The sequence below is a fragment of the Osmerus mordax genome, chromosome 15 (genome assembly GCF_038355195.1).
Source record: "Osmerus mordax isolate fOsmMor3 chromosome 15, fOsmMor3.pri, whole genome shotgun sequence".
Taxonomy (NCBI): domain Eukaryota; kingdom Metazoa; phylum Chordata; class Actinopteri; order Osmeriformes; family Osmeridae; genus Osmerus; species Osmerus mordax.
The window spans coordinates 15,937,891-15,954,615 of NC_090064.1; the positions used below are offsets into that span (position 1 = coordinate 15,937,891).

The window sequence follows — 16,725 nt, forward strand, 5'->3', positions numbered from 1 at the left end:
AAACTCATGATGTTAGGTGGGCCATGGGGCTTGTGAGACCATTGTACAGTTTGCTGATGAACAGACTAGGTTCAGTTTTACCACACCAACCCAGGGTTCAGAAGCAAATTCCTCTTAATCCTTGCAGCAGCTTTTTAGTCATGCACACAGTCATGTGTAAACCTAGAAAGCCTTGCTGTTGGGCTAAATAATCCTGGCCAAAAAATTTTTTCAACAAAGCATGCTTGAATTCACTTAACACAGGGTATGATTAGAATTTGTTTTAATACTTCATACACAAACTGGTAGTGTATGTAAATAATTATGCTACCATAGATCACAACCATGTACATTTTAATCAAACTGAAACTAAACTTAATGAAGTTCTCATAATACTGACACAATACCCTGATTTATAGAACCAGTAAAACAACTCTCTCAGCTTCTCTACAGCTGAAAGTGATGCACTTTCATACTTGTGAACCATGCAACAGTTGTTTTTATGTACTTAACTCAGTTTTTCTTTGTGATAGTAATGAAGAGATAATACTACTATATACACAGGAGTCAGACTATAGAAACACTTCATACATAGTGTTCAACCTGGGACAATACCAAAAAAATGATTGCCTTCCCTATAATTCATGATAATACATTAATCACGGCAGTGTTCTAGAATGTATAAAAACGATATTCTAGAACGTAGAACTGGATTACAATACATGAAGTGTTCTGTTGTAGATGTACAATGGTTTTCTAGAACGCAGAGTGGGACTCTACAACGTAGAATACTGTGTTCTAGAACGTAGAATGGGATTCCAGAATGTAGCAGTGTTTCTACACTGTAGGACGGTGTAGTAGATGGACTTGGCCAGTGAAAGGATTCTGAGATACTGTAGTGGGCGTAGGGGCGTGGCCTGTCTCTACTCCCAGGCGAGCTCCAGCATCTTGCAGCTAACCTCCCACAGCTTCTCTGCCAGTTCCTCGTCCGACGCCGCTCTGGAGCAACGAGCTGGAGCACAGTCACTGTTTACACACACACACACATGCAAAACACCATGAGAACCAAGCATGATCCTACCACTACACACACAGGCCATCACTGTAAATAAGAATTTGTTCTGAATGATCTTGCCTGGGTAAATAAAGGTTAAATAAAAATAAAGAAAAGAAAACACACACAAGATTTCAGTAGGGCCAAACATGCTCTGTGCATGTGTATCTGTGTGTGTAAGGGAACACACTGTGTGCATGTGTGTGTCTGCGTGTCTGTACCTGTAGTACCCCCCACTCTCTGCCTCCAGTCCTGGCTGAACAGCACAGTAGATGCTGGTCTGCGCTCCCTCCACTGTGGTCTTGCTGAAGATGCTGAACACCTTCACGGCCAGCTGAACACCTGTGTTGAGGTGCCTCCACAGGTCAGACCGCACCACCCCGGGATGCAGTGAGAACACACTCACCCCCGTCCCTGCAAGGAACACACGCTCTACATGCTTACATGCCGCTTGCACATACATGTGCAGGTTATCATATACAGTCAAAGCGCCTACTTAATGAATACCTTGATGAATGTAAAAAAAAAAAAGTATTTGTATTTGTTACATTTTTGTTTATACGAATGTTAGCTCACGTGGGATTTGAATTATTTAGAGGTACTTTGTAAGGTTTAAACTGCATGACACAGGTTAGGCCACTAGGAAAACAGTTAAGAGGAACAGGACCAATAACCGCTCAGACACACCACTCAGACCACACAGGCCACCCTTCCATGCTCTTGTTCTCCCACTTGCATCCCAAAGAACCTGTTCTATAAATATATGAGGAAATGTCTGTATGCAGCCAGTACCCTGCCAACAGCCTCATACGGTACACGTTCCCTTACACACCCATGCATTAACACACACTCTTGACACACACACACGCACCTAAACTTAAACACACACAAAGGCCTACACACTTCATACACCCAAACTTAAACACACACTCTCTCGCACACACACACACACACACACACAAGGACACGCACATTCACACACACGGGGATACTCAAGCACATTTACAGACACACACAGGGTCAACCACATACTTCCCCTAATTCTGTTTTATCTCGTGTTGACAGATGCAGGCTTTCCTTAAGGACGTCAAATGCTGGACATTCTCTACAATCTTAAACATCCTGTCGAGAAGATCAAGAACAGGAAATATTATTCTCCCTGCGTGAGTGGAGCAAAAACACCTGTGTCTGTTCCAAAGTCATGCTGTCAATCAGCCTTAACAGGAGTTATGTTGCACTGTGGTAATATTTTTGTTCACCGTGGCTGGTAGCTGATATGAGATTACTTTGCAATTATTCCAAGTAAAGACAGACCGTTCCATGTCTCTGACCACTGACGCACTATGCACTTTGATCTTCTGCTAACCAAAGTGCAAAATATACAATGATAATCGGGGGGGGGGGGTCAACTTCTTCTCCAGGGCGTTTCTGATTACAGGTAAGAACGATATATAAATGTATCAGTCCCCGCGACTTGTTGTTTTTACCTCTTTCATGGGGTCCAAGTCTTAATGAGGGGGGTCAAACCCCCCCCCAAGACCCCCACAATTCAAACCCTGATACTAACCCCCTTGGTCATTTACCCCAAAACACACATGCTAACCCCTTTGGTCATTTACCACAAAACACACATGCTAACCCCTTTGGTCATTTACCCCAAAACACACATACTAACCCCCTTGGTCATTTACCCCAAAACACACATGCTAACCCCCTTGGTCATTTACCCCAAAACACACATGCTAACCCCTTTGGTCATTTACCACAAAACACACATGCTAACCCCCTTGGTCATTTACCCCAAAACACACATGCTAACCCCTTTGGCCATTTACCCCAAAACACACATACTAACCCCTTTGGTTATTTTATCCAAAACACACATGCTAACCCCTTTGGTCATTTACCCCAAAACACATACACTAACCCCTTTGGTCATTTCATCCAAAACACACATACTAACCCCTTTGGCCATATACCCCAAAACACACATGCTAACCCCTTTGGTCATTTTATCCAAAACGCACATATTAACCCGTTTGGTCATTTAATCAAAAACACACATGCTAACCCCTTTGGTCATTTCCCCCGAAACACACATGCTAACCCCTTTGGTCATTTACCCCAAAACACAAATGCTAACCCCTTTGGTCATTTACCCCAAAACACACATGCTAACCCCTTTGGTCATTTACCCCAAAACACACATGCTAACCCCTTTGGTCATTTACCCCAAAACACACATGCTAACCCCTTTGGTCATTTACCCCAAAACACACATGCTAACCCCCTTGGTCATTTACCCCAAAACACACATGCTAACCCCCTTGGTCATTTACCCCAAAACACACATACTAACCCCTTTGGTCATTTCATCCAAAACACACATACTAACCCCTTTGGTCATTTACCCCAAAACACACATACTAACCCCTTTGGTCATTTCATCCAAAACACACATACTAACCCCTTTGGTCATTTACCCCAAAACACACATACTAACCCCTTTGGTCATTTCATCTAAAACACACATACTAACCCCTTTGGTCATTTACCCCAAAACACACATACTAACCCCTTTGGTCATTTCATCCAAAACACATATACTAACCCCTTTGGTCATTTCATCCAAAACACATATACTAACCCCTTTGGTCATTTCATCCAAAACACACATACTAACCCCCTTGGTCATTTACCCCAAAACACACATGCTAACCCCTTTGGTAATTTCATCCAAAACACACATACTAACCCCTTTGGCCATATACCCCAAAACACACATACTAACCCCTTTGGCCATATACCCCAAAACACACATACTAACCCCTTTGGTCATTTTATCCAAAACGCACATATTAACCCGTTTGGTCATTTAATCAAAAACACACATGCTAACCCCTTTGGTCATTTCCCCCGAAACACACATGCTAACCCCTTTGGTCATTTACCCCAAAACACACATGCTAACCCCTTTGGTCATTTACCCCAAAACACACATGCTAACCCCTTTGGTCATTTACCCCAAAACACACATGCTAACCCCTTTGGTCATTTACCCCAAAACACACATGCTAACCCCTTTGGTCATTTACCACAAAACACACATGCTTAACCCCTTTGGTCATTTACCACAAAACTCACATGCTAACCCCTTTGGTCATTTTACCCAAAACACACATGCTAACCCCTTTGGTCATTTAATCAAAAACACACATGCTAACCCCTTTGGTCATTTACCCCAAAACTCACATGCTAACCCCTTTGGTCATTTTATCCAAAACACACATGCTAACCCCTTTGGTCATTTTATCCAAAACACACATGCTAACCCCTTTGGTCATTTAATCAAAAACACACATGCTAACCCCTTTGGTCATTTACCCCAAAACACACATACTAACCCCTTTGGCCATTTACCCCAAAACACACATACTAACCCCTTTGGTCATTTTATCCAAAACACACGTGCTAACTTCTTTGGTCATTTACCCCAAAACACACATGCTAACCCCTTTAGTCCTTTTATCCAAAACACACATGCTAACCTCTTTGGTCATTTACCCCAAAACACACATGCTAACCCCTTTGGTCATTTTATCCAAAACAAACTTAATAACCCCTTTGGTCATTTACCACAAAACTCACATGCTAACCCCTTTGGTCATTTCCCCCGAAACACACATAGGCCTACTAACCCCTTTGGTCATTTACCCCAAAACACACATACTAACCCCTTTGGTCATTTACCTCAAAACACACACACTAACCCCTTTGGTCATTTTATCCAAAACACACATGCTAACCCCTTTGGTCCTTTTATCCAAAACACACATATTAACCCCTTTGGTCATTTTATCCAAAACACACATGCTAACCTCTTTGGTCATTTACCCCAAAACACACATGCTAACCCCTTTGGTCATTTACCACAAAACTCACATGCTAACCCCTTTGGTCATTTACCTCAAAACACACACACTAACCCCTTTGGTCATTCTATCCAAAACACACACGCTAACCCCTTTGGTCCTTTTATCCAAAACACACATACTAACCCCTTTGGTCATTTTATCCAAAACACACATGCTAACCTCTTTGGTCATTTACCCCAAAACACACATGCTAACCCCTTTGGTCATTTACCCCAAAACACACATACTAACCCCTTTGGTCATTTACCCCAAAACACACACACTAACCCCTTTGGTCATTTTATTCAAAACACACTTAATAACCCCTTTGGTCATTTTCCACAAAACACACATACTAACCCCTTTGGTCATTTACCCCGAAACACACATAGGCCTACTAACCCCTTTGGTCATTTACCCCAAAACACACATACTAACCCCTTTGGTCATTTACCTCAAAACACACATACTAACCCCTTTGGTCATTTTATCCAAAACACATATGCTAACCCCTTTGGTCATTTCATCCAAAACACACATGCTAACCCCTTTGGTCCTTTTATCCAAAACACACATACTAACCCCTTTGGTCATTTTATCCAAAACACACATGCTAACCTCTTTGGTCATTTACCCCAAAACACACATGCTAACCCCTTTGGTCATTTTATCCAAAACACACGTGCTAACTTCTTTGGTCATTTACCCCAAAACACACATGCTAACCCCTTTGGTCATTTTATCCAAAACACACATGCTAACCCCTTTGGTCAATTAATCAAAAACACACATACTAACCCCTTTGGTCATTTACCCCAAAACACACATGCTAACCCCTTTGGTCATTTTATCCAAAACACACATGCTAACCCCTTTGGTCATTTCATCCAAAACACACATGCTAACCCCTTTGGTCATTTCATCCAAAACACACATGCTAACCCCTTTGGTCATTTACCACAAAACTCACATGCTAACCCCTTTGGTCATTTACCCCAAAACACACATACTAACCCCTTTGGTCATTTCATCTAAAACACACATACTAACCCCTTTGGTCATTTCCCCCGAAACACACATAGGCCTACTAACCCCTTTGGTCATTTACCCCAAAACACACATACTAACCCCTTTGGTCATTTACCCCAAAACACACATACTAACCCCTTTGGTCATTTACCCCAAAACACACATACTAACCCCTTTGGCCATTTACCTCAAAACACACATAGGCCTACTAACCCCTTTGGTCATTTACCCCAAAACACACATAGGCCTACTAACCCCTTTGGTCATTTACCCCAAAACACACATGCTAACCCCTTTGGTCATTTACCCCAAAACACACATACTAACCCCTTTGGTCATTTACCCCAAAACACACACACTAACCCCTTTGGTCATTTTATCCAAAACACACATGCTAACCCCTTTGGTCATTTAATCCAAAACACACATGCTAACCCCTTTGGTCATTTACCCCGAAACACACATACTAACCCCTTTGGTCATTTCCCCCGAAACACACATAGGCCTACTAACCCCTTTGGTCATTTACCCCAAAACACACATACTAACCCCTTTGGTCATTTACCTCAAAACACACACACTAACCCCTTTGGTCATTTTATCCAAAACACACATGCTAACCCCTTTGGTCCTTTTATCCAAAACACACATACTAACCCCTTTGGTCATTTTATCCAAAACACACATGCTAACCTCTTTGGTCATTTACCCCAAAACACACATGCTAACCCCTTTGGTCATTTACCACAAAACTCACATGCTAACCCCTTTGGTCATTTACCTCAAAACACACACACTAACCCCTTTGGTCATTCTATCCAAAACACACACACTAACCCCTTTGGTCATTCTATCCAAAACACACACGCTAACCCCTTTGGTCCTTTTATCCAAAACACACATACTAACCCCTTTGGTCATTTCATCCAAAACACACGTGCTAACCCCTTTGGTCATTTCATCCAAAACACACATGCTAACCCCTTTGGTCATTTACCTCTAAACTCACATGCTAACCCCTTTGGTCATTTACCCCAAAACACACATACTAACCCCTTTGGTCATTTTATCCAAAACACACATGCTTAACCCCTTTGGTCATTTCATCCAAAATACACATACCAACCCCTTTGGTCATTTCATCCAAAACACATATACTAACCCCTTTGGTCATTTACCCCAAAACACACATACTAACCCCTTAGGCCATTTACCCCAAAACACACATATTAACCCCTTTGGTAATTTTATCCAAAACACACATACTAACCAACCTCTTTTGGGTTGGTCCAAGTCTTAATTAGGAGGGTCAAGCCTCCCCCCAAGCCCCCCCCGTAATTCGAACCTTCCTTGCTCAGTACTTTTTGTACATCGCTTTGGATAAAAGCGTCTGCTACATGAATGTTAAATTAAAGAAAAACGAAGTATAACTTAGATTACATGAATCATGATGTCCTCATTTCAAATAAACATTTAACCTTTTTATACTTCCGTTTCCATAGATTTGAAGGAACTTGTAACTTGGAAGTGTAAACAAGACTCTCGTTTCCTTTAGACTTTGACGATGCTCGCTAATCCGGCCGTCATATTGCTCAACTCGGCCCTGCGTTCATGTCGTCAGGTAACTCAGAGACTTACCTCGCAGACGCTTGGCTAGTGAGCGCGTGCTCAGGACGTTGGCTAGTTTGCTTTGCCCGTAAGCTTTCACACTGTCGTAGCTTCGCTCGCTGTTGATGTCGTCCAATCGCAGGCCCGTCCAGGTGTGGGCCACGGACGCCACGTTGACGATGCGAGCCGGCGCCGATCGCTTGATTAGGTCCAGCAGCAGGTAGGTCAACAGGAAGTGACCTAAAGGAAGTTAACGTGAGTTTGACTTGGTGTTCAGCCACAAGAGCAGGGCTCAACACAAGGACAAGAGGGTGCAGATGACTGAACTATCTGACTGAAATGTACGGTCAAAGGAAGGGGGTTGTGTGACAGGACATTCTCAGGATGTGCTTCCATGTGTTCAGAAAGGGAGCTCAGTCTAACGCAGCTCCTAGCTGGAAGGTCAACAGGAAGTAACCTACAGGAAGTGACCTAGAGGAAGTAATGTGAGTTTGACTTGGGTTCAGCCACAAAAGGAAAAGCAGTGACTATGTATATAGTGTATATATTCCAAACGTCAGGTTTACACTGTCTACCCAACTGAACCGGTGACTGGGTGTCGTCTAGACAGGAGCCTAGAGAGAGATCTACAGTAACAAGAGCAAAGTAAGCCCACCCAAACAAACTTTACAACAAGGGAAAAAACTAGACATATTCATTCCTGCAATAGTTGCATGCCTATACTAATTCAATATAGCTAATCACATAATCAGATTAAGAATCCGCTAAATAGGACTGGTTGTATTAGGGTCCCCACTAGGCATTTGTTTGTGTGTTCATGGAGTCAAGTCTATGACAGACAAAATAACAGGAAACACGGTGTGCTTTAGTGCTTGTCTAAACGGTAAGTCGATTACATACACACGCATGTTTGCATGCCTGTCATTTGTTCTTGTGTAAAGTTTAAGGTTATTCCTCTTCATGAACACTTCCTAATGTGTGTTGCCTAGGTGACGTGTGTTGCCTAGGTGAAGTGTGTTGCCTAGGTGACGTGCGTTGCCTAGGTGACGTGTGTTACCTAGGTGATTGACCCCAAACTGCGTTTCAAAGCCGTCTGTAGTCTTAGAGTACGGACACATCATGATGCCAGCGTTGTTTATGAGGATGTTAAGCTTCTGCTCCTCTGGAAACACAAACAGGACCAACAGTTAGAAAATATTTTAAACGTATTTTCTTACAGACTTCTGTCCTTGTTTTCCCTCCAATTTTGGGAGGCTTTTTAGAGAGCATTTTCACTTATGGTAGTTTATCAAAGTTAGGAAAACTGGTGCTTCGGGTAGTTTACCAAGATTGCAACTAAGGCGCTTTTATATAATTGTATCCAAATATAGCCTCAATCATGTGGCCATATGGCGCATAATTACTCACCACTGAGACAGCACCACGGGCCTATTGCCCAAGGACGTGACCCCAACAGACTCAGAGAGTAAATACATGTATATTTGTTTGTAAAGTTCTTACAGTCTTCATTTAACACCAGCAGTGTTCATTTTACTCTTCGCTTGTTTTTACTTGTTTAAGTCCACTCTGGTGATACCCTGCACTATGTAAACACTTCACAGTGTCACAAGAACACTTTGAAACGAGTTGTGTACCCCTGTTGATGATCTCAGCCAGCTCCCTGATGGACGAGGTGCTGGAGAGATCCAGCTTTCTCACCACCACCTCCTCGTTCCCGGCATCGTCCATGATCTCCGTCCTGGCAGACTCCGCCTTCTCCACGTCCCTGCAGGCCATGATGATGCGAGCGCCTGGAGAGGTCGGGGGTAAACAGGTCACTGGCTTGGTTGATGACGTCAACACCAGGACTGTTTTGTTTGGCTAAAGTTGGGGTGAGAGAGCGGTGCACTGTGCTCTCAGCGCTCATTTAGCAACTTTGTCTCATTTAGAAAAGATTGCTAATGAACCATGACAGCGGTAAATGAGGGCACACACACACAAAGAAACACACACACAAAGAAACACACATACCCACACACACACAATGCCACAATAACTAGTAATTATGGCAAAGAACCATCATTCCGTTGGAGTGTTCAGTCTGGAATCTATCATGGCTTTGTTCTGCTCTCCCTGTTGTTATGTGGGACACTTCATGGTTTCTTAAATTCCCTGGCAGCAGAGTCATTATAATTAAAGACAAACAATAAATAAACAATTAGCGGAGGGTTCTAAGAGAGGGAGGAGGGAGGGGTGAAGGGGGGGAGGGAGGGGTGAAGGGAATGGTGAGGGGGGGACAGCTGACTCAAGCCCTGAGCTCACTAAGCAATGATCCCCTATGACTTCATGCCAGGGGAAAACATTTGCTAAAAAAAGAGAAAATCGTTTTGGTTAGACACTACATGGTAAACTGTTGATGTTGTTTATCAGAGAACGTCGACTTCTGTACAGACTGTAGATGAGAGGTCTGTCAGCACCAGAGAGGCAGGGGGAGCAGACTAATGGAGGTTTTTCAAGGCTGTACATCGAGCGGGCTGAAGTGAGCTGCAAGGACAAATAAATGAAAGTTCACTTTCGTTGAATCCTTTCTGTTTGTCTTGCTGATGTACAACGCAAAATGTTGTACCTTTCCAGATGATGAGAACAATCGAACTGATGTATTTCTTCTAATATCCCATTTTTTCCCAAAACGACTCTTGAAATAGACACAGACAAACTCTGAGTTCAAACTTTACAAAAACCAAAGAGTTTAAAGCAATCCCTTTCCAGTCTCTACCCTGCTATGCTTATCTGCCCAACTATAGGGAAGCAACGCCTGAACACACAAACTGTCTGAACTCACAGACACACACTCATTCACACACAAGCAGAAACACAGACACATACACAAACACACACACTTGAGATTTTTGTGAGAGGTACTGAGTGCTGCACCAAGCTTTTCAAATACAGCCAATGGAACAAAAGAAATCAAGTATCCAGAACCAGCTTTTATCTTCGTTAGTGTGTGTGTCTGTGTGTGTGTATGTGTTGTGCATATGTGTGTGTTTCTGTGTGTACCTGTATCTGTGTGCATGTGTGTGTGTGTGTATGTGTCCCTGTGTGTACTTGTGTTAGGGTGTGTATGTGTGTACGTGCGTCAGTGTGTCCCTGTGTGCCCTGTGGAGTGCTGGAGCCTGAGGAGAGCGCCCTGACAAAGCCCCCTCTGTCCCCTACTCTGACTTATCCCACACTAGCAGGGTTTATAATGTAGCCCGTTTCTAAAGGGAAAGCAGGACCACAGCTGCATGGACACAGAGGCAGGGCTATCTTCACACCTAGAGGCAGGGCTATCCTCACACCTAGAGGCAGGGCTATCCTCACACCTAGAGGCAGGGCTATCCTCACACCTAGAGGCAGGGCTATCCTCACACCTAGAGGCAGGGCTATCCTCACACCTAGAGGCAGGGCTATCCTCACACCTAGACGCAGGGCTATCCTCACACCTAGAGGCAGGGCTATCCTCACACCTAGAGGCAGGGCTATCCTCACACCTAGACGCAGGGCTATCCTCACACCTAGACGCAGGGCTATCCTCACACCTAGAGGCAGGGCTATCCTCACACCTAGAGGCAGGGTTATCCTCACACCTAGAGGCAGGGTTATCCTCACACCTAGAGGCAGGGCTATCCTCACACCTAGAGGCAGGGCTAGCCCAGTCTTGCTGCCAGCAGCACAGACACCTGCACATGTTATGAGAGCTGAGATACATAAAGACACCAGGCATGTGTGTGTGTGTGTGTGTGTGTACCTCTCCTGGCCAGGTCTCGAGCGGTCTCCTTGCCAATCCCAGTGTTAGCTCCTGTAATGAGGACAGTTTGGCCGTCCAACCTGACATCAGATGACCAACGGCCACACACACAGTTCCTGACACACACAAACACACACACACACACACAGAGTCATAAAGGTAATGTTCAACATAGCCAGATAGAGGCACACTGTACATTCAACAGTGTTTCAAGAACAGGAAATATAATTAGGAATGTCTGTATTATGAAAAACACATTCACCAAACACACGTCACCTCACAAAGTGATTTCTAACACCAGATTTGGACATCTCCAAGGCAACAGGGGGAACAGATTCCTTCATTAATAAACAGTGTTAGTCAGAGATTCGCACATAACAATGGCTTTAGTTACACCATCAGAGAGATGCGACTGAAACAAATCCAAAATATTAGGTTTGGTACACTAATAAATGTAAATATTAATAATAATAGTATTACTACTAATAATATTCTCACTACCCAGATACTCAATACTGTATAATATCGTCCGCACAGAACAATTCACGAACTTTGAATGTTAGAAAATGTGATGAAGGTTAAAACAAGATGTTTTTCAAAATATATACATCATAGATCGTCCAATTCTATGTCCAATATTTAGACACAAAAATGTGAATACAACTGACGATTGTATGATGAATAATTCAGATAAGGGAGCACTGACTTACCTAATTGCATGCATTGTTCTTGGTGATGATTTCTTCAGCACGGCGACGCTTTAAGTTTAACCTCAAAAGCTTAACTCAAGTTTGCTCTTTACATTCATCAGTTGATACGTTCCGTGTCTGCTGTCGCCGCCCACCCCGGCCCGTCACACACATAGCGGGAGCTACAATCACGTGGCTCGACCGAAGTCTCCCTTACCTATCGAGCGGGTGTGAAAGAAGCTTACCCCTGGGCTGTTAGAGCCAATAAAAGGCCACTACTTACTATTTTACTACTACTATATTTACTTCTGCAATCCATAGGGGTACACAACAGTCGTCTCTCAGTCAACATCATTTATGTTATTCTGTTTGGTAGGCGAAGGCCCCTTTGTGTTAATTTACAAAGATACTGTAGTTGCACAATATTGTCTGATTTGTCAGCACGACGTTGATGCCGGAAGTTTCAACAGGAACATGACACACTTAAACAATTTATAAGATCACTTTGTTGAAGTTAAACACATGAAACTCGCTTGTCAACATGGAGATGTCCTTTTTGTGCCTGGCATACAATTATTACATTTACATTTAGTCATTTAGCAGACACTCTTATCCAGAGCGACTCACAGTAAGTATTATTATTTAAAATGAATTACGTCAATAGCATTCCTGCTTTTAGAGCACATCATTGTTTCAGCCATTGCTCTTTGAAAGAAAGTAAGAAATACGTAGGCTAACTCTGGATTTACTGATAGCAATACTGCCTTTGCACGCTAGAGGTTCCCACAAGCACACTTTTGTCGAACAAATCTGTCGAACAAGCACACTTGTTCGACAGATTTGTTCTAAAACCTACAGTCTTTCAAAAGACTGACAAGGTTATGGTTCATTCTCGTTTTTTATTTCACCGCGGTCCAGAACACAAGACAAAAGCTAACATGCATTAATGTCATATCAATCCTTACATTGATTCACTCAATCCAACATTTTCTCTCTGAACACGTATTGATAAACGATTTGATGCCAAAGACCACCATAATACATCTCATCTTGTCACACAGTCACACTGTTATTACTGTACTGTAGCGACAGTGTATCTGAAGTTCTACCCTAACACCAGCCACTAGTGACTTCTACTAGTCTGCATCTTGACTGTCCCAAACTTTAAACTGACAGACAAGAACAACATGCATCATAAAAGTGTGCTTAATTAATGTTCATACATAACTCAAGAGAGAAAGACAGAAAGAGAGAGATTGGGAGATGCAAGGGAGGTGTGTATGCTTACATGCATATATGTGTGCGTGTGTGTGTGTGCATGTATGTGTGTGTGGCTCTTCATTGCCAGCGTATCCCAAGCAGGTGGCAGCTCACGGTCCAGAGTTTAAGAGCAGTACCATCATCAAGACCAGCCTTGGAACACAACGCCTCAGCACAGCTCCTGAGGAGGAGAGGAGAGGAGAGGGGGGGAGAGGAGAGGGGAGGAGAGGGGGGGAGAGGAGAGGGGAGAGGAGAGGGGAGAGGGGAGGAGGAGAGAGGAGAGGGGGGGAGAGGAGAGGGGAGAGTAGAGGGGAGGAGGAGGAGAGGGGGGGAGAGTAGAGGAGAGGAAAGGGGAGGGGGGAGAGGAGAGGGGGGGAGAGGAGAGGAGAGGGGAGGGTAGGGGGGAGAGGAGAGGAGAGGGGGAGAGAGGAGAGGATAGGGGAGGGGAGGAGAGCAGAGAGGAGAAAATACATCAGAGAATATGAAAGAATCAGCTTCAATCTCCTTCCAACCTGAAGTTCATGGATGGGGTCATATCCAGGGTCACAGGCTGAGTCAAGGTCTTTGGAGTTCCCGGAGAGACAGACCTGTAGTACCCCCCAGTGCAGAGCTCACTCTCTGGGGTGACAGCCAGGTAGAGGGAGGTCTGGGCCCCCTCCGCAGGAGTCTTCACCAGGTAGCTGAACCGGCTGATCAGCACCTGCAGGGGGCGCTGCAGATGCCTAACCAACTCAGTGTTGACGACGCCTGGGTCCACAGCATAGGCTGTCACACCTAGAGCTGTCACACACACATATCGCAGCACACACACACACACACACACACACAAACAAGTATCACCACACACACACACACACACATACATTGTATAAAGGTCAGCTGGAAGTGACCAGCTTAAAAAAGGAATTTGACTGTTTTAGGTTTCAAGTGTTTTCTTCTTTAGGCAACAGTGGTTTAGACATGAGACTGTCATACTAGAACAGTGTTCAGATTCATTCTCCATGCCCCCTCCCCCCAACACACACACAAGTTCATAAACACACTCACACAAACATACCAGTGTTCATGCATACACACACGCTCACACACACGCTCATACCCAAAAACACTCACTCACATGCCCAAACTCACACACACACACACACACACACACTGTTACCCTCAGCCCTCTTGGCCAGTTCTCTGGTAAAAAGGACGTTAGCCAGCTTGCTCTGAACATAAGCCTTCAGAGGATGATAGCTCTTCTCCATGTTCAGGTCCTCAAAGCAGATCTTCCCCATCATGTGAGCCAGCGAGGAGATGTTGATGACCCTTGAGGGGGCAGAGTGTTTCAGCAGGTCCAGCAAGAGGAACGTAAGGAAGAAGTGACCTTGAGAAAGGAAGAGAGAGAAAGAGAGAGGGAGAAAGAGAGAGGGAGAAAGAAAGAAAGAAAGACAGAAAAAGAGAGAAAGAAAGGATGAGAGAAAGAAAGAGAGAAAAAGAGAGAGGGAGAAAGATTAAGAGAGGAAAATTAGCATGAGTTACCTCCAAGGCGTCCATCATAGGCAGTTTCATCCCATTAGGATGGTTATAGTTCAGTGGTAGATCATGTGACTACAGAGCAAGAACTCATAGGTTAAAATCCCACCTTGAAAGTCCCTTTGGATTAACATGTCTGCATCGTTATTACTGGTTGGTGATTGGCTGTTGTCCTACCTAGGTGGTTCACGCCAAACTGTGTCTCAAAGCCATTCACGGTGGTGCTGTAGGGGCACATGGCCACACCAGCATTGTTGATCAGGATGTGGAGAGCCTTTTCCGCTAAGCAAAGAAATCAAATGTTACGTCTGGGTCAGTGATTCTGGAGAAAACATCAATTGACAAACAAACATCTGTGTCTGTGTGTGTGTGTGTGTGTGTCATCGTGACTCACTATTGTAGATATGTTCTGCAAATTCACATATGGACTTAGTGTCGGCAAGATCCAATTGGCCAGCGACCACCTTGGCTCCTCCCACCTCCTTGGTGATGTCACTCACTGCTTGCTCAGCCTTTGTCTTGTCTCTGCATGCCAGGATCACACGAGCTCCTGTAGACAGGACCACAAGCTCACGCTGTGTGTGTGTGTGTGTTACAGTAATATAGTGTGTGTGTTAGAGTAATATAGTGTGTGTGTTAGAGTAACATTGTGTGTGTGTCTTTCTCTGTGCTCATGGGCACAACTTTTCTTAAAAACATTGTGTGTCCATCTGTGTTTGTCTGTGTGTGTGTGTCTGCGCATCTAATCTAATAGTGTGTGTGTGTACCTCTTTTAGCCAGGTCCCTGGCGGTCTCCTTGCCGATGCCAGTGTTAGCTCCCGTCACTATGGCCGTCCTCCCCTCCAGACGCGCGTCTGACGCCCAGCTGGAGAAGAAGACAGATCTGGGGAGGGAGGAGAAGGGGATTCTGGGTACTGAGATACGACCAGCTGGAGAGCTGTAGAAGAAGAGAGATCTGGTTTGGGGCTTTGGTAAAGAGCTTGTCAGGGTGTGAGGAGGGGTAGGACCCAAATGCACGAGAGATGCGAGGCATGGTCGAAACAAGGGTTTTAATTCTCAAAAAACTGGGAACAGATAGGGCACTCACAGGGACAGGTATTGTAAGGACAAGACAAAGACTGGACACAAAACAGAAACCTAAATACACAGAACCAAACGACACACAGGTGGACACAATAACGCTAACGAGAACAGGTGAAGACAATGACAGGGAAACACTAGGGCAGGACAAAAAACTGAAACCAGGGGGGGCACGGCTGTGGCCGTGACAGAGCTGTAGAAGAAGAGAGATCTGGTGTGGGGTTTGGGTAAAGAGCTGTAGAAGAAGAGAGATCTGGTGTGGGGTGTGGGTAAAGAGCTGTAGAAGAAGAGAGATCTGGTGTGGGGTGTGGGTAAAGAGCTGTAATTGAAATTCAAACTTCAGTCTAGATTCTACTCAAGTATGTTTAACAGAGCTTCCTAAGACAAATCATTTGATTATACTTCATTAGCTTGAGGAGTTTGAAAAGCTTTTTAAGCTAAATAAAATGTAAAATAAAATAAGATAAGAAATGTAGACATTTTCCAATTCAGTTGAATTTGAACAGTACCTCAGTTAGAATCCACTGCTGAGAGAACGTAAAGAGACGTACCTGAGGGTCTGCATAGCTGATGTCTCTGGGAGATGAGAAGTTACTCTTCCAACACAGAGACTAGAATATTCTGAGGATATGTAGATTTAGTGTGTGTATGCGTGGATGTGTGTGTGTGTGTCTCATGATTCAGAGTTGTTTGAGGACCATTGAAAGGCTCTGGGGTGTGACAATGCCATGTCATATTCTCAATTAAGTTGTGTTGGATTGATTAAGTGTGTCAGAGAGAACATCTTCCGGCATTCAGTTAGGATATCTGAGCTTGATCTGCAAA

At 44.0% G+C, this 16,725-nt stretch overlaps 2 protein-coding genes across 2 annotated transcripts; both read right to left on the bottom strand.

The window, feature by feature from the left end:
• Window positions 1–617: 617 nt before the first annotated feature.
• On the bottom strand, window positions 618–12,122 carry zgc:112332 (uncharacterized protein LOC553712 homolog). The gene is made up of 7 exons (XM_067251280.1): window positions 12,064–12,122; window positions 11,354–11,469; window positions 9,219–9,374; window positions 8,642–8,746; window positions 7,615–7,824; window positions 1,255–1,447; window positions 618–1,005 (listed from the first exon to the last, which is right to left on the bottom strand). Exons 1-7 carry the CDS (start codon window positions 12,075–12,077, stop codon window positions 903–905), a joined length of 897 nt encoding a protein of 298 aa, XP_067107381.1. The 5' UTR covers window positions 12,078–12,122; the 3' UTR covers window positions 618–902.
• A 799-nt stretch (window positions 12,123–12,921) lies between these two features.
• Window positions 12,922–16,465, bottom strand: si:dkey-73n8.3 (uncharacterized protein LOC100150965 homolog). Its single transcript, XM_067251281.1, has 7 exons — window positions 16,452–16,465; window positions 15,588–15,703; window positions 15,215–15,370; window positions 14,998–15,102; window positions 14,462–14,671; window positions 13,890–14,082; window positions 12,922–13,483 (listed from the first exon to the last, which is right to left on the bottom strand). Exons 1-7 carry the CDS (start codon window positions 16,463–16,465, stop codon window positions 13,381–13,383), a joined length of 897 nt encoding a protein of 298 aa, XP_067107382.1. The 3' UTR covers window positions 12,922–13,380.
• Window positions 16,466–16,725: the final 260 nt, after the last annotated feature.